Below are 18,939 nucleotides of genomic sequence, written 5' to 3'. Positions count from 1 at the left end.
GTTTCAAATGTACTCTAATCGTTAGACCTACAACCAATCGGAGCAGCGGAGCCTGCTACGTCACACACCCTAGTTGGTTATAGCCTGTGCTAAGTCTGCCTAGTATATTGTCATACTGGGCCCTGGTTAGCACACTGCTCCGGGCAGCGCACCCCCCGCACCTCCGCCTCCCAGTTCTTCTGCCCCTTTTACCATATCTTTTTTTATACCTGATGTAAAGAAGCCATAGTGCTTTTCTGATTTTATTCTCGTAGCAGTTTTTGTATTGACCTATTTACAAATGTCAATCAAGCTTGTTTGTTAAATGTAGGCTATATAATTGTACATATGCGGTAGACTATATTAATGTCTGTAGTTATTAATGCCTCTAGTTATATGTATAGCCTATTTTATCCGTGGGATTCAGCGTTTCTTGACCATAAGTCCATAACCAGTCATGGAACAAAAGATCAGAGCTGCGTTCTTTTATCCCCCTGCATTTGATTTGAATGCAGGGTAAGGGTAATTAAAATGAGTCCTCCTTATACAAACATAGGTGTTGAATTAACTTTTCCACAAAACTTGGAACAACAAGGCACTGGATGAATTTAGCTTGACTGTTGGAGCCTTGTCCGGGAGCAGGCTAACTTCACAGATAAATCTCCATGGTGGTAACTAATATGGCATTGCTTTCATGAAACCGATTCAAGCCTAAACATATCCAGGTTAACTAAATTGATCTGGCTAGATAACTCAGCTTTCATGAAACTGTCTACGTGCACCACTGGACCAATCAAAGCGTTAAGTCAAGTGATGTGTCCAGGAAGGTTATAGTATAGGCAGTGTTGTTTCTACTCTAACTGGTGATTTCCACAGAGCACCACAGGGAGACGTCTACAGTATCTGGAGAGATGGCCTCCACAGAGCACCACAGGGAGAGCTCTACAGTATCTGGAGAGATGGCCTCCACAGAGCACCACAGGGAGACGTCTACAGTATCTGGAGAGATGGCCTCCACAGAGCACCACAGGGAGACGTCTACAGTATCTGGAGAGATAGCCTCCACAGAGCAACGCTACGATACGCTACATGGAAGTAAGGCTAGTCTGTACCCAGACAATGTCAAAAGTCATCAACATTGTCAAGGGCACAAATTGCCACTTTAAAATAACTTGTCAAAGTAGTTTTTCACCCCTGTCTAAAAATTGTACGTGTCCTAAATGTATTATCTGTAGCTCGCCACTTTTTGGAAACGATACAGCAGAAAAAGGGTTTTCACTGTTTTTGGATTATCTCTTCTCGGAGCTAAGATCGTAGAGTGAGGTTCCAAACGGGGCTAGGAATAGCATTGTCAGAAACATCTATGATACGAGAACTAAAGAAAACATTGCATGGCTGCACCTGGACGTATCCTCAGTGATGTATCCCAAGTATACAAATAAAATGCTCATTTGTATCTTCTGTCTAGACTCCATACACCTCCTTGTGTGTAAAGAGGAGGTATTCCCTGAGCAGCAGCAGGAGAGAACCTCCAGTCTGGTCCAGGAGGAACCAGCGTCTCCACAGATTAAAGAAGAACAGGAAGAGATGACCTCCAGTTTTATCAAAGATGAACCAGAGTCTCTACAGATTAAAGAGGAACAGGAGGAGAGAACCTCCAGTCTGATGAAAGAGGAACCAGCATCTCCACAGATTAAAGAGGAACATGATGAGCTACTTCAAAGATCAGAGGAGCATGGTGGATCAACAGAGACATTACTATCAGTGAAACATGAAGATGATGATGACAACATGCAAACTGAATATCTAAACGGAACAACTAAAAGCATGGAAACACAAGCTGATGCAGAGGACTGTGGAACATCACAACCAACTAGTGACAACCAGCTCCTCTCTTCACACTGCTCTGAGTCTGACACTGAAGACAGTGAGGATTGGTTGGAGACCACTGAAGGTCAGTCAACTTTGAGCAGCAAGCTGTCCCAGGACCTGAACTCATCAAAACAAACTCACTCCATGAGGAGACACACAGGGGAAAAGCTATTTTGTTGTACAGAGTGTGGCAAATGTTTTAATAGGAAGGAATATCTGACGAGGCACACAAGGACTCATACAGGGGGAAAGCCCTTTCTTTGTATAGTTTGTGGTAAAGGCTGTGGTAAAAGTAGTGATCTAAAAATGCACATGATTACTCATACAGGGGAAAAGCCCTTTAGTTGTGAAGTGTGTGGTAAAGGCTGTACTCAAAGTGGTAATCTAAAAAGACACATGAGGACTCACACAGGGGAAAAGCCCTTTACTTGCAAAGTTTGTTGCAAAGGATTTAGTGAAAATTCTAAACTAGAAATGCACATGAGGACTCACACAGGGGAAACACCCTTTAGCTGTGATGTGTGTGGTAAAGGCTGTAATCATAGTGGTAATCTAAAAGTACACATGAGGACTCACACAGGGGAAACACCCTTTAGTTGTGATGTGTGTGGTAAAGGCTATACTCATAGTGGTAATCTAAAAATACACATGAGGACTCATACAGGGGAAAAGCCCTTTACTTGCAAAGTTTGTTGCAAAGGATTTTCTAATAATGGTAATCTAAAAATGCACATGAGGAGTCACACAGGGGAAACACCCTTTAGCTGTGATGTGTGTGGTAAAGGCTGTACTCATAGTGGTAATCTAAAAAGACACATGAGGACTCACACAGGGGAAAAGCCCTTTACTTGTAACGTGTGTGGTAGAGGCTGTAATGATAGTTGTGAACTAAAAAGACACATGTGGACTCATACAGTGGATAAGCCATTTACTTGTAACGTGTGTGGTAAAGGCTTTGCTAGGAGTGCTCATCTAAAATCACACATAAGGACGCATACAGGGGAAAAGCCCTTTACTTGTAACGTGTGTGGTAAAGGCTTTGCTAGGAGTGCTCATCTAAAATCACACATAAGGACGCATACAGGGGAAAAGCCCTTTACTTGCAAAGTTTAAGGCTTTAGTCTAAATGGTCATCTAGAAATACACATGAGGACTCATAAAAGGGGGGTGGGAACCCTTTAATTGCAGTTAGGGGCAAATGCTTGGGTCAAAATGAAGCCTGCAATAGTTCATATAGGGGCACGTTAGTCTGAATGCCTTAGCTGTAATCAGCTGTCAGTCAGCTGATTGTAATTATCAGCCTTCCTAGCTATTCCTCATTGACTGTTACGTTACACATCCATATTCCAATCAGAGCTCACGCTCTTAACAGGGTTAAATATGGCTCTCGGCCTCACTACATTGCTTCATAGACACCGCTGCTGCTATGCGCAAGCTTGCCTCCACCACCCCAGCCTCCACCTTTTGATAATAGTCTGGCATAGGCTCAAATACTTGTGAATTTGTGTCTGCTGATCCAAGTTCAATATCAATGTAAATGTTTTGCTTACATATTGCTCAAATGTGCAAACTGAATGTTGAACTGAAATCCTCGTGTGCATGGCATTAAAGTAAACTAGAATTCAATGTTGCATAGCTCTAATGTGATGCAATGTTCAGTGGCTTTAATGTTAAAATGCAATTCGCTCATTGGGCTAAAAACGGCCATAGCCACTTGCCCAAATGTGCTGACATCACATTTGTGATGACGGCTATGGCCGTTTTAGCCCAAGGAGTGTTTTTGTGCAAAACTAATGCTTGGAATGGATTCAACATCATGCAAACCCCCTAGTTTGACATATCACATGATACTTTAAGCATGATGAAATGTAGATGTTTTTTTCCTTAGGTTGTTAATGGTATGGTCACATATGCCAATTATGAAAATTGCTCAACAAGTTAGCATCCAGCAGTTTCTACATGCTGGGGACCCACATTTCTAACATAAAACGTTGGTGTACTCAACATGCCTGGGTTCACATTCTGGCAAGTGGACTATAAGCTCTTATCTTTTGATAAGATAAGTACAGATAAGTACAGGCACGTGAAAAGGAAAATAAAACAGGATACCGTACACTACAACAAAGGGTTTATTGTGAAACTCTTGCAAAGTGCTGATAATAAATATTATCAATACAAAATAAATGTTTCCAAAAAGGTTTCTATCAAGTGTTGAACAGTACAAGCCGTATGCTATAAAACAAGGCATAAAATACAATGTGAAATTTAGCGCAATAATACCAGTTCCTCTTAAATAAATACATTCAAATTAAAACGGCACAATGAAAGAAAATCTGTGGTAAGGCGAATGCATTGAGACTTGTTCAGTCAGACAAAACACGCATGACTTATTAAACGCCTTAATTTAGCCTAATTCTTTATGAATGTTGGTGAATTGATACACCCACAGTATCAAAATTGTATTTAGCTATGATTTAGTGGAAGTGTAAAAACAATTGGCGTCAGTCCTTCCGAGATACAACCAATAATGTTATGTCCAAAAGTGTGAAATCTTGAAATCAATTACAAGATGTAAAGTCTCTAAACGAGAACATTTAACTTAGAGAAGGAAACCAAATAAATAAAAACAAACATGAATAAATACATTAAAAACACATTTAACTTGAAGTACATTGAACAAAAAACATGAACTGAGCTTTTTTTTTCTTTTTAAATGTTTGCCTATAATGACCCAAAATATAGACACAAGATGGAAAGTGCTCAAAATCAAGACAGACCGGCTGCATGAATGCCAAAAGTCAAATCATGTCCGATGTATCATCCAGAGCGATTATGGTTGGTGCTCTAGTAGCCTATACTGTAAACCAGTCTAAAGTGCCAAAGATAACTAAGTATGTTTTTATTATAGTCTGTGTGAACCCTGCCTTTATCTTGACTTTTTTAAAACTATCTTTTTACAGCAGGGTTTATTAAAGGGTTGCTGCATACGTGGCACTCTATTGTGCTTTCACGCAAGTCCAGGGGTGTCTCAGACTGCTTTGATTATATGTGGAATCATCAAAGCACATCTATCTACGGTATCTATATCAGGGGTGGGCCAAATTTCCACACTCACTCCAGAGGGCCACTATAGTTCCACACTCACTCCAGAGGGCCACTATAGTTCCACACTCACTCCAGAGGGCCACTATAGTTCCACACTCACTCCAGAGGGCCACTATAGTTCCACACTCACTCCAGAGGGCCACTATAGTTCCACACTCACTCCAGAGAGCCACTATAGTTCCACACTCACTCCAGAGGGCCACTATAGTTCCACACTCACTCCAGAGGGCCACTATAGTTCCACACTCACTCCAGAGGGCCACTATAGTTCCACACTCACTCCAGAGAGCCACTATAGTTCCACACTCACTCCAAAGAGCCACTATAGTTCCACACTTATTCCAGAGAGCCACTATAGTTCCACATTCACTCCAGAGGGCCACTATAGTTCCACACTCACTCCAGAGGGCCACTATAGCTCCACATTCACTCCACAGGGCCACTATAGCTCCACATTCACTCCACAGGGCCACTATAGCTCCACATTCACTCCACAGGGCCACTATAGTTCCACACTCACTCCAGAGGGCCACTATAGCTCCACATTCACTCCACAGGGCCACTATAGCTCCACATTCACTCCACAGGGCCACTATAGTTCCACACTCACTCCAGAGAGCCACTATAGTTCCACACTCACTCCAGAGGGCCACTATAGCTCCACATTCACTCCACAGGGCCACTATAGCTCCACATTCACTCCACAGGGCCACTACAGTTCCACACTCACTCCAGAGGGCCACATGGCATATATACTGTCGTAGCAAAAATAGCCGATCCATAAGCTCAAAACGTGTTGCAGTGTGACGTGTTTTAAGCTTGTAGACTATTTATGCTTTTGAAATTGCTATTGAATTGAAATACTGAATCATTATTATTTATTGCAATTTTTGAATTAGAAAAATATTATACATTTTCTAATGCATTTAGTTATACTTTATGAATGCAAATACATTGGACATGAAAAAGACAAATATTAAAGCGGGTCATGTCTGCATGTTTGGAATTGTAACAACTGACATCAATAATATATCAGAATTCAGATATTAACCTGCAGGCCGCAGGCAGTGAATGTTAGGGCCGACTGTGGCCCCTGGTTGCCCATGTTGCCCATGTATGAAGTACATCACCATCAAATGCTATAGGTTACAGAGACACAGCAGAGTTCCCGCGGGCGCCACTCTCCTTCCCAGGCTGCGATGAGAAGGGGAAGACTTCTCGAGTCATCCGCGTCAAAAAGCAGGGCATCTCCTTCTTGCCGTGCAGCGCGCCGCGACCTTTGGCCTGGAAGGTGTACGCCACGCGGTGGGCGAGGCGCGTCAGGAGGCGCGTCAGCTCCAGAGCGCGGCACGCCTCGTCCTCCACGATGTCGCACAGAGTCTGGAGGAAGACGGCTCCTAGGGGGTGCATGAACGCTCCGTAACCTGACAGGAGGAGAGATGACACTGTTGGCAAACTGAACTTTACTCAGGTATGTAGTTTGTCGCCGTCCGGCCTTCCTAGCCCGTGCTATTAAAGAAAAAAGATAGTGGCCATTTTCAAGATGTTTTGGCCATTATCTCTGGAACGGAAAGTCCAATCTGCTCAGTTCAAAGCCTGTTGGATGCATGACTTTGAGTACATGTTCTGGGGAACTACATGAACTACGCTGTCGCGTAGTTCATGTATTCGGCGGGCAGGAGAACTGTGGTGAATCATTGGTGTGGTTTGGGCTTCGGAAAGTATATCAATACTGCAATGTAAAAATTATACTGTGAAAAGAGTAACGTACCCAACAAAAGTATCAGTGTAAAAAGTACCAAAAGTAGAAAGCATTCATTATGCAGAATGTTTCACACGTTTTCAAATGTGTATAGCCTAATCCAAAAAATCGTTCGAAAATAGCAGATCTACAAGTTCACATAGCTTGTTGATCTGGCCAAAATGTTTATTCTATCGGGCTGAAGTGGTTAATGTAATGTTTTGTAATAATACTATAATAATTAAAAAGACCCACGCCTGCACTTTTATTATAGGCAACGTTTTGGTCAAATTTCTTCAGGCATGCATGGATGCCTGAAGAACTGCATTTTTGAGTGGTGCAACCACTCCTACAACCAGCAATGTCAGTGCGTATCTATGTATCAAGTATGTGTCTGTCATGAGCACGAGTAATGTGACTTATTAGTATCAGTAGGGGGCGCCAGAAACAGAGAGAGAGATATGTGCCTGCTGCCTGCTAATGAGAGAGAGAGAGAGGTGGGGGGGGGGGGGGGGGGGATTGCAACACTCAGTTCACACGGGTGTGATTTTTTTAATACTTTGAGCCCTGACTACGCACCTGTCTCTGAGCCTATCAGGTGTACATGAGACTCTGTTGCCCGTAATAATAATAATAATCAAAATATACAAAGTAACTAACTAAAGTTGTCAAATATAATGTAGTGGAGTAAAAATAAAAGTATAGGCTATACAGAAATACTCCAGTAAAGTAAAAAAAGACTTATTAGTATACAGTAGTTGAGTAAAAAGTACTTTGCTACTTTCCACCAACCTGGCGTTGTTGCATAAATCACGGCTGTATCCACGGGAACGGACAGATACTGGGAGATGCTGTCCTCCGTGATGACATCACTTCCTGTTCCTGCCGAGTCCACTTCCACGCCGTCGTCAAGTTCTGCTCCCCGACACGCCTGAGGAAGGTATAGTCATATTTTAGTCATCTGAAAAAAGCTTTAGTTTTAGTCTATAGTCTTGGTCGACTAAATGCCATAAGAATATAGTCGACTAAATCTACAGTTGATTTATTCGATTACATCTTATTTTGGCAGGCCTTGATGGCCGTAATGTCTGATTTGAACTTGGTTGAACAGAGTGTCGCAGTCCCGCCCCATGTCATGACGACAAGAGACCCAGAAGTGAATTCCCCGTTCATTTTCCCCATAGGCTTTTCAAAAAGTAATTATTTAAAGTTGTTTACGACAAAGCCAACTCGTGTTGTGACAAATCACGACAACAAGCACAATATTTTGGGCCGAACGAATAATTACGAAGAAGAAAAACAACAAAAAAGTGTTGTATTTGTTATTTCTAATTATTTATTCAGCCCAAAAATGGTGTTTGTTGTCATTTGTCACAATTCGAGTTGGCTCTGTACGAGGCTTAAAAGGCTTAAATGAACAGGACATTATTTCCTGGGTCCTTGCAGGGGGCGGGACTATCTACAATCTACAGTACACACAGACAACATGACGTCACTGAGCCACGGTGATAAGAGACTCACCCAAACACATCTCTCTGTTTTTACGAACCACCTGGTCAACTTATCACGTAAAACGTATGAAAATGCCTTAATTGCAAGCAGAAGCAATATATTTGGAAGGGCGCCGTTGCGTGCCTGCTTTAGTCTTAAGTGTGTAAATCCTCACCTGTATGAAGAACAGTTTGGTCTTTCCCTCCATGCTGACGTTGTCGAAACAGCCGAAGACGTGAGACAGACGGACCGCTTTACCGTCGGCTCCGAACACGCAGCCCTCCTCTCCGTGTGACGACAGCACCACCAACACGCACTCCTTCACCGGCTGGCGGCTCACTGCGGGACCGAGAACACGCAAAGCACACGTTAGTGACGGGCTGGGACCGTGAAGAACACGCAAAGCACACGTTAGTGACGGGCTGGGACCGTGAAGAACACGCAAAGCACACGTTAGTGACGGGCTGGGACCGTGAAGAACACGCAAAGCAGAGACGTGCACACGTAGACATCAAAGGGGGCTTATCAGCCCCTGCCCTTTTAGCCGTCTGTAAAACAACTGCCCTCTCCAGACCTTAGAGTGTATATTCATAGAGACCGTCGACACCCGGAGGAAACCCTGAGGCGAAATGGACATAGTGGCTGAATTTGTCATTGCAGCTCGCGCCAGCGCTGGTCCGACTATCATTGGCACACGTTCATGTCATTGGGTCCGTGATACAACGAATGTTTCATACGTGAACGCACAAACGGCGCAATGATATAGTCAACGGCAGCACGTTCATGTGTTTGGGTCCAATCCATCCCAGAATGCACTCTGTTCCTATACCCGGAAGGAGGAGTGAAATCGCCTCATGCGCTTTTGAGCAAATGAATGCAAGTGGATGGGAGGAGAAATCTGGTGCCGTCACTATTAATATATATACTCTAAGCTCCAGACCACGAATGCCGCATTTACTATGGTGGAAGAAATGCAAATGCCCTCCTCTCCTTTCCACTCTCCAGGACCTAAAGGACATTGGAATGAGCTGGCAGGAAGCAAAAGCGCAGGCCCAGAAGAGAGTGAGATGGAGAGCTCTGGTGGACGCCCATATGCCCCTCGACGGGGTAAAGAGGATTAAGTCAAGTAAGTCAAATCAACTGTAGATTTATAAGGGCTGTTTATAAGGGCTTATTCCCTAACTTGAGTAAACTAAAGACCTGGAGGCGTGATCAATGCCATTTGGCTATTCTGAGTGGCCAAAGAGCATTGATCACGCCTCCAGGTCTTTAGTTTACTCAAGTTAGGGAATAAGACCTGGTACTTATAAGACACGCAAAATACAGCCCTTAGTGTACTAAAATATTACGATTTTTTGTTGACCAAGCACTGCACGCAAAGCACATGAACTGACACTGAGTCATGTGGTTGAATTATAACCAAACAATGAGATAATTATGTTTGTTTATTAGTCACCATTCAGCAATGTATAAGGCAAACAAGCATGTGACTGCCCCCCACACCCTCTCACACACACTGCAGTGCACACACACACACACACACACACACACACGCAATCACGCACGCATGCATGCACGCACGCACGCACACACACACACACACACACACACACACACACACACACACACACACACACACACACACACACAGAGTCACCAATAATTGTTGACTATATTGCTAATTTTGATTTAGTTCTATTCATACGGTAGTCTTTTGCATAAAATGCCTTTTAGTTTAGTCATATTTTAGTCACTTGAAATGTTTTAGTGTTAGTGTAGTTTAACTTTGGCAGGCCTTGACGGTGTTGTGTAATGCCGGATTTAGTTTCCATCAGTGAAATAAAGGTAGTAGTCGGCAAATCATTTTTGTCATATAGTCTACGAAATCAACCCGACAAGACACAGGCAGAGTCTATCAAGTTGGGACAGAAATGCTTATTTTCCTCTCGTCCTATTTTCGCATATAATGTCTCATAATGTCTCGGGCACGATAACATATCTGTTTTATTGGGTTTTTATCTGTATAAATGATTAATCAGCATTAAGAGTCCACTGTAAGTGTACTCTGAGATAAGAATGTGTTCTCTGAGGTCTGATCTATGAAACAGTTGCATAACCTGCCTCCCCTATTCCAGTAGGAAAAACGAAAGGCAGAAAAGATCAGAACTATTAAATCCCACGATAATGGCTTTAAAGCTGCCACTTCTTTGGCCCCGTTTACACTGGTAGGCAAATCTAGCCTGATTCAGATCTGTGCCTGCACATCCCGATTGAAAAATCCGATTGGTTTAAAATAAATGAGTCTGACATGTCACATGTAAACAAATCAGATTCCAATCTGAATGATGATGGATGATGATGGTCATGGAAGGGGAACCTTCTGAAAGCTTCAGAGATAATCACCTTCAAAATGAGCACTAGACACTAAAGTGATTTCCATTTAGTTTTTAGGCATGTTTGTCATCTGAAATGTTTTAGTGTCAACTATAAGACTTTAGTCGGCAAAATGTACAGTTTATTTAGTCGACTGAAAATGTATTTTGGCAGGCCGCGATGGCGCCGTCAGAAGGGCTGATTTTAGAATTGATTGCATGCTTGGTTGCAGAGCGTCACAAATGTTTTTGGTCAGTGAGAAAAAAAGGTAGTCCGACAACATTTTCATCATATTTTTTTAGCTAGTCAACCAAATCAACAATGCAGTATCACTTCAACTTCAAACGTCAAAGTACTTTTCCTTTTAGAAATGTATTTTGTGCCGTGCATTCACTATACATAGATGCTATGAAACTACAAAAAATGTATTTAAAAACATATCCTGAAAGGCATAATCCCGGTATGTACCTTTGTCAAACAGCGAGTAGATCTCGTCTGCGCTCGGGTCGTCGTGGATCTCCACCCTGAAGCCCATCCTGCTGAGCGCGCGGTGGAGTCTCTTGGTGTCGCGGGCCGCCCCGGGCCGCCGGCCCAGCTTCACGCCGGGATCGAACCGGGACACGGACACCAGGACCGCTCGGTCGCAGCTGCGCTCCACGCCGGCGCTGCTGTTACCATCCCAGGGTGAGGAGGAGATGACCGGCATGACCCAGAGGTTAAAGGTTAAATGAGACGGTGAGTCGTTCTTCTGTTGTACTTTCCCTAGCTGGATGTAGGACTTGACAGACCAAATAGCAGAAAGACAGAAAGAATTAGAAGGTATTAGGCTGTTTTCTGACGAATACACATGTCACCAGGCGTGCAGTGAACGAGTCTATACAGCTCAGTGTGTTAATATGTCCAGGGCTATAAGTGTGACAGTGTGAACATTCCAGCTCTCCTGTGTAGCCTACCTGCGTGTGTCAGACACGCCCATTTCCACACCTGTATGGCCGTGCGTGTGTGCGTGCGTGCGTGCGTGTGTGTGTGTTACGAGAACACACGTGACTTCGTCATGAGCCCTGAGGATATAAATCATGGTTGTTACACAACTCTGGTCTTCCCACTGTCTGGGCTTTTTCTTTCTTTTCTTTTTTTCTTTTACAATGCCTTTTATGTTTCATGGAACTGGGAGTGGAACAACCAGCCATGCACACATTATTTCCTCTCCTCTAGGGCCTATATAGAGCAGTGGTTCTCCACCAGTGGTCTGCGGACCACCAGTGGTCCTTGAGGGGGTTCTAAGTGGTCCCCAGCAGCTAAATGATGGAGAGTGCCACGATCTGGCGGTGTAGTGTGGTGAGAACCCAAATGCAGGACATCGAGGCAAACTATACTATTATGTAAGTATGTTGGTTATGTCCAATATATTTGTATTTTATTTCATAAAGTTAACATAACTATAATTAAAGGCATTTGGAAAGGCATTTGAAATCAAAATGTACATTTTCAGGATTCCAATTCAAACGGCAAAAAAAGAGAGAGAAAAAAAAAAACTGATATACAAGCGTGCAGATTGGCCTATTGCAGGCATAAAGCGTGTGATTATGTCATACTGAGCATACAAAGGGTGTGACCCATGTGACAGGACGTGCTGTTTGTCTAGCTGGAGGTAGTGGAGTAGAGACCTGCAGCTTACATAACCAACTCCCATAAAAGTATATAGCTTTAGTATTGTTTTACTTTCAGTTCAGACACGCTCATCCTGCCCTCCCTAACTTGGGCATGTCATAAAGTGTTTCCTATAGTGACGATTGAAGCACACACAACGAATGACCGAGAAGTCATGTGGTCGAATTAAGTAAAAAACAAACAGGATGTGGCCAGGGAAACCAACCTACCGGTACCTTCTATGATGTCACTGAGCATCATGAAGGTATACTGAAAGACCCACCCACCTCAGACATCAGCAACAAAGACCCACCCAGCCTCAGACATCAGCAACATTATGAAAATTGCAAGAATATAATTGTCCAGGTGAAAATCACCCGTGTTTAGTGTTCTAGCTAGGGTTAAGCCATGCACAGCATACACGCACGCGCACACGCACACGCACACGCACACACACACACACACACACACACACACACACACACACACACACACACACACACACACACACACACACACACACACACACACACACACTTCTATAGAGGGCAGCCGCCCTCACAGAATCCTGCCAGAGATGAAAGCCAAGATGAATTGTGCTGCCTCACACCGCTGCTGCTCTTTTTAATGTCTCTGTTTGTGCTTGGTGAGAAAATGAAAGTAACAAAGTGTCCCCCCAAACTCCTCCTATATATGCACTATACGGTGCAGGGGCCTTTCCGGCACTATGCTGGCTCCACCGCCAAGCGATGCCTTGAGAGCTTGTATACATCCAGTATTTCTTTATTTCAGAAATGGGGCTAATACTGTATATGGTATCTGGGCTTTCTTTGTGAAATGTACAGTATATATACACCTCTGGAAGGATTAAGGAACAACGGCAGAAAGAGGAAACTATAGAGAGGTGAGGGGCAGGGGGGGGGGGGGGGTGAGGAAGTGACAGAGAGACAGAGAGAGAGAGAGAGAGAGAGGGAGAGAGAGAGAGAGAGAGAGAGAGAGGAGAGAGAGAGAGAGAGAGAGAGAGAGAGAGGGAGAGAGAGAGAGATAGAGAGAGAGAGATACATCAATGCAAGGGTAATGCAGGTCTTCTGGAGGTGAACACACACTCATGCACTCACACACACACACACACTCACACACACACACACACACACACACACGCACGCACACACACACACACACACACACACACACACACACACACACACACACACACACACACACACACGCACGCACGCACGCACGCACACACACACACACACACACACACTTTTTGCAGCATGTCATGTCATGCGACTTCCTGTAAATAAGATGCCCTGTTTCGGCACAGGAACTACACACGTAACCACAAAGAACAACAAGTATAAACTGTCAAAAAGTATATAGAGAGCTTTCTCATTTAAAAGAGGAAATGTTTGTTCCTGTCCGTGCAGACTGCAGTTTCTCCTCTCTCCGGTCAACAAACAGCATTGTCGTCTGATGGTGTCGGACATGAACACTGTATGGATCGTGCTGTTGCCTTTGGTCTGGAGCTCAGGTACAGTGAATATACAGCAGGGACTCTGTTTTAATCTGTGATGGAAGTAACTAAGATTAACTATAACATTTACTTCACCCGTTTAGCCCTGAGGCTGATTCTTTTAGGTGGTTATAAATAAAGGCACACATAGAGAAGTGCTGAAATGTCTGTGTCATAATGCATTATAACCCAATGTGTATGTCTTCTAAATGATGTTTTCTTGAAAAAGCTATGTTTTTCTATGTCAGTCGTTCTCAAACTTTCATGTCACTTTTCACGATTCTTCAAAAATAGCAGACCCATACAAGCTCGTATTTTCCAATAGCTAAAGCATAACATAATGCTAACACCAAAAGGGGTTCCCGCCCAAAATGGGTTAAATGGAATAATGTCTTATAAAGCATCAATAATATGATATAGCAGGACTTTGAGGCCTTTAAGTAAAGTGACAACATTATTTAATGGTTATTAGCAGTTGTATCATTGTATAATACCCTATAGCATGACTTTGTGACCTTTCAGTAAAGTGACACAACTTTGTATAATATGCTATAGCATATCATTGATGTTTATAAGACATAATTCCATTTTTTAAACACATTGGTTATGATGCAATATAACACAGAAATTACAGTACTTATGTGTCTTTATAACCACCTAAGGTATAATAGTGTGTGTGTGTGTGTGTGTGTGTGTGTGTGTGTGTGTGTGTGTGTGTGTGTGTGTGTGTGTGTGTGTGTGCGTGCGTATGACTTTTATTCATATAGTCTTTTGAATAAAAGTAAATTTTAGCACACAGATGCTTTCGTGGTTTATGGCAAAACACCTACAGGCTTCAACACTGCTGAGGCAGGGCTGCGTATGCGAGCGTGCGTGCATGTGTGTGTGTGTGTGTGTGTGTGTGTGTGTGTGTGTGTGTGCGTGCGCGTGCGTGTGTGTGATATGAAGTCACTGACACTTTAATTTGGAAACAGAGCATTTCACCTCCAGAACATCTGCATGACCCTTGGATTGATTTCTCTCTCTCTCTCTCTCTCTCTCCAGACTCTCTGATGAACAGCAGTGTGTGTTCAGGCAGAGCGGAGGTGCAGTCTGACCGGCCGCTGGTCTCCGTACAGCGCCGTGACTTTGACCATCGCCCCACTTCAGCGGCGGTGGTCCGCAGGGAGCTCGGGTGTGAAACTCTGTCTCTCCTCCGGGGGGCGCTCTATGGCGAGGCGGAGGAGGAGGCTCCGACGTGGACCAATTATAAAGAGCCCTCCTTCATGGTCCCGGAGTTCGGTCTGCTGGACTGTGGGATCTCGGGATCGTCGACAAACTCCTGCTCTCCCCACAAGACCGTCGGAGTCACCCGCGCTGCAGGTAAAGCACTAGACCTTACGTTTGGACTATTATTCTCTCGTCCTATACCATGTCATCAGTGCCCATTCCTTAGGTGGGGATGGTGAAAGGGCCTTTCTGTGCATGTCGAGTTCTCCCTGTGTCCCCTAGGGTAGGGGACACAGGGACGCTTCCATGTCCTGCTGGGGAAACTCCCCCCTGTCAGGTGATAAGAAGCGGCCTGCTTCACTCCTCATGCATTGAAGGAAGCATGAGGCCAGTCCGTTGCTCTCCCCAGGTTGGCAGAGGCAGTGTAGCGCCCATGATTAAGTAATAGACAATAAGGGTGAGAGAAATGTCTCACAGAACTCGTGGGATAATAGATTTAAAACGTAAGGTTTGGATTATTATATTATAACCAAATGCTCATTCCATCGTCCCTGTACAGGCCCTGATGGTGTCATGTCGGTGGGAGGAACCAGTCCCGGCTGCGCCTGTAGACTGGAGGCGAAACACCGGGCAGAGTGGAGACCAGTGTGCTGTTACCTAACGGACCAGGGTTCATCAGCGGTGGCGTACAGACAGCTGGTCTGTAAACCCGAGGTCTCGCTGGAGAAGACGGCCACGTATCACCATCACATCACGTCTCCCTGCATCGGCTCCGCGGCTTCACAGTGCGGGACGTCTTTCGCCGACACACAGACAATCATCTGGTCAATCTGGCCGGGTATGTAATTTTGCAGTTTTTCATGTGTGTATGAGGTGACAGTACTTCATTAGACACCCTGGAGTCGTTTTTTATGTGCGATGGTGTATTAACTTTGTATTTAGGGTTTCTTCCTGGAGGCTGAACCCCTTGACAGTCAAACGGGCCAATGAAATAAACAGTAAAATAGTGACATCACACTATCAGCCCCTCCCCTAACCCCTCCCCCTTTATCATACAACTACAGCTGTGGTTGTGGCTTCAGTTCAGGTGGATCAGATTCATCACCCATCACCACCCACCAGGCAAACCAGGCATACTTAATGAACTGGTGTGGGCGTGTCCACCTAAAAGCATGATTTTAACAAAATACTGTACACTTTTTGGAAAAAGTTCTTCCTCCTTATAATTATAATAATACCTGATGATCATGTTTTAGGGTGGAAAGAAATCGTGGCACTCCATATTTAACTATATTTTATTAAGTGTGCCCCGGATCTCCGCTTTTCTTCTATAGATAGATAATGTATGTCATTGTCATCTGACAGATTTCATCTCCACGGCCTCTCCTTATAGTGATGGCTTTAATCCAACATGTTTATATTTTATTGTCCATCTGCCAGATTTCAGCCAGATGTCGCCCTCTCGTCTCACAGAGATCATGAACATCCTCAGAGCCAGCACCGTCGTGCTGGTGCTGATTATTCTGGGCTGCATTTACGTCTATTGGAAGGTAATTATCCCATTTATGTATATCCCATTCTGACCGGGCACCCATTTTGGTGATAGCATCATGTTATGCTTTACCTATTGAAAAATAGCAGATCTACAAGCTCATATCGCGCCACCGAGTGGCGCGATACGAGCTTGTAGGTCTGCTATTTTTGAAAAAGCGAAGAGCGACTGACATTTTTTTAGAATCTGATCTCAGGTCAGAATGGGTTCATCAGACCAGTGTGTGTCCAGTGGAAACCTCGTACGAATCTGATCTCAGGTCAGAATGGGATATAGGCCTGACGGCGATGCTCAATATTTCATGTCAAGGACCCCAAAGATTATATGTAATTGGCCACCGGCCCCCATCTAAAAATATGTTGTTCAAGGGACCCCCCCCCCCCCCCAGAAGCAAAGATTTGAGTTAAAAAGCGTTCGCTCTGAAAGAATATATATTCAAAGATTTGCGCCACATTTCACGATTTCTTTGCAGAGCTACAAGCTCATAGCTATTTTTCAATAGCTTTTTTTCAAACACCAAAAGGGGTTTCCGCCCAAAATGTTTTATATAACACCAGTAAGACGCCTGAGGGCGTGCACGCACCCACCTCGTTGATGGCAGACTGCTGGGCTGAGCGCTGGCGCTTTGGCATGGGGGGGGGGTCAGATCAACATGGAATGAATTATGTACTGGCCATAATAAGGAGCATGTCTAGAGTGTACAGGGGGTCAGATCAACGTATGGAATGTCAGAACAGGTCAGCTCCATATATGGAGATCTAAGGGTGGCAGCGGGGGGATTCTCTTGAGTGTACTGCATGGGTTTGATGAGGGTCCAGATCATAGGGCCGGGCCTTCATTTCCGGGGCCTGTTGAGAAGTCTATAGCTATATCGCCGGCTGCCCGGGGGCGTAACTGCACTAATAACAGGTCAGAACTGGTTCTGACTATATATGGAGATCTAATAAGGGTTTGAGGTTTGAGGTCAGATGTAGAGTTGCTGGCCAATATTGATGGACAATATTGTGTGTGTGTGTGTGCGTGCGTGCATGCGTGCGTTTCTACTTTCTCCACACAGGAAACCAGGGACTTGGAGGTGGTCGAGAAGAGGACCCGGTGGGTAGAGGCGATCAAGAATAAGATCCGCTGGGATCGTTGGATGAAATATAAGCAAACCCCTGCCTACGAACGCGAACTGCTCAGAAGACTTACTGTCTCCCAACGGCCACTGATCAGAACTTTTGCTGTCACCGAACGGCCACTGATCAAAGTGAGAAAACTTCGGCCGCAGATCAGAGCACTTTCTGTCAGCGAACGGCCGCAGAGCAGAACACTTTCTGTCAGCGAACGGCCGCAGAGCAGAACACTTTCTGTCAGCGAACGGCCGCAGAGCAGAACACTTTCTGGCAGCGAACGGCCGCAGAGCAGAACACCTTCTGTTAGCGAACGGCCACAATGAGAATATACAATATGCCATTTGATATGATTGGCGAAGCTTGGAATACAGGGGGTTGCATACGTTGGTTATACACATACTAACAGTCCGACAGGCATTAATCCGACATTAACACCGTGGACTCCCGACATGCGTGGCAGGTTACAACTAACCCGCTGGCCGGTTCAAACACACCCGTGGCTCCCGACATGCGTGGCAGGTTACAACTAACTAACCCGCGTCAGGTTAAAGCTATAACCCGGCCGTGGCTTCCTGTGACGGTCAGGTTAGGGTTTGGGGTATAGGGTATAGCTTGGTCTAGACAGCCTGCTTTCTGGTCTAGGTGGGCGGGTGGGCGCGCAAGGAGCAACCGCTGGAGAATATTGGTTCACTGATCTGGGCCCCCACCCCTGCCCCCCTCTCTGCCCCTCAGCAGATGAAAGCGACACAACGAGAAAGCGACACAACATGTCTCTCGTTCCTCCATGCAGGGTTTCAATGTTTGAGCCGAACGCGAACGAAATTATAAAAGCCTGGGTATACCGAGGCTATAGGGTACCGTGTTGTTTTTGGCATGCAGCAAATTTTGATTGTAGTTTTAGTCATAGTCTTTTGAATAGTTTTCATCTAGTTTTAGTCACATTTTAGTCACCTGGAATGTTTTAGTGTTAAGTCTAGTTTTAGTCGACTAAATATACGATTTTTAGTCGACTAAATCTACGGGTGATTTAGTCGACTAAAATGTATTTTTGCGGGCCTTGATGACGTGGTAATGGCTGATTTTACAACTTGCTTAAAATAGCTGATCTACATGATCACAATGCGTCACGCTGCGACACGTGAGCTTGTAGATCTGCTATTTTCAGCATGCATTGCAAGTGTAAAATTAATTATGCTGGATCTCTTGTCCACTGGTTGCCATATATGTCATGGTTTTCATTTTTCTGTATTAGTCCTTTTGGGGGCGCTCAAAGTGTGTTCTATATGCTGAGGGTTTTCAATTATGTGTCTTTGTTGCATCTGTGCTTCTGCTA

At 44.5% G+C, this 18,939-nt stretch overlaps 2 protein-coding genes across 2 annotated transcripts; one reads left to right on the top strand and one right to left on the bottom strand.

The window, feature by feature from the left end:
- Window positions 1-5,532: 5,532 nt before the first annotated feature.
- LOC308336484 (caspase-7-like) lies at window positions 5,533-11,267 on the bottom strand (the record flags this gene model as incomplete). Its single annotated transcript, XM_080793849.1, has 4 exons — window positions 5,533-6,380; window positions 7,490-7,628; window positions 8,364-8,527; window positions 11,030-11,267. 4 exons carry the CDS (start codon window positions 11,265-11,267, stop codon window positions 6,103-6,105), a joined length of 819 nt encoding a protein of 272 aa, XP_080649975.1. The 3' UTR covers window positions 5,533-6,102.
- Window positions 11,268-13,699: 2,432 nt separating this feature from the next.
- LOC308336630 (uncharacterized protein) lies at window positions 13,700-18,028 on the top strand. The gene is made up of 5 exons (XM_080794075.1): window positions 13,700-13,748; window positions 14,775-15,092; window positions 15,499-15,777; window positions 16,380-16,489; window positions 17,549-18,028. Exons 1-5 carry the CDS (start codon window positions 13,703-13,705, stop codon window positions 17,927-17,929), a joined length of 1,134 nt encoding a protein of 377 aa, XP_080650201.1. The 5' UTR covers window positions 13,700-13,702; the 3' UTR covers window positions 17,930-18,028.
- The last annotated feature ends 911 nt before the right edge of the window (window positions 18,029-18,939 follow it).

Source organism: Protomyctophum bolini (genome assembly GCF_963924005.1).
Source record: "Protomyctophum bolini genome assembly, chromosome: 21".
NCBI classification, from domain to species: domain Eukaryota; kingdom Metazoa; phylum Chordata; class Actinopteri; order Myctophiformes; family Myctophidae; genus Protomyctophum; species Protomyctophum bolini.
Note: the sequence above shows the minus strand (reverse complement) of the source record. Positions and strands in the feature narration are given on the sequence as shown.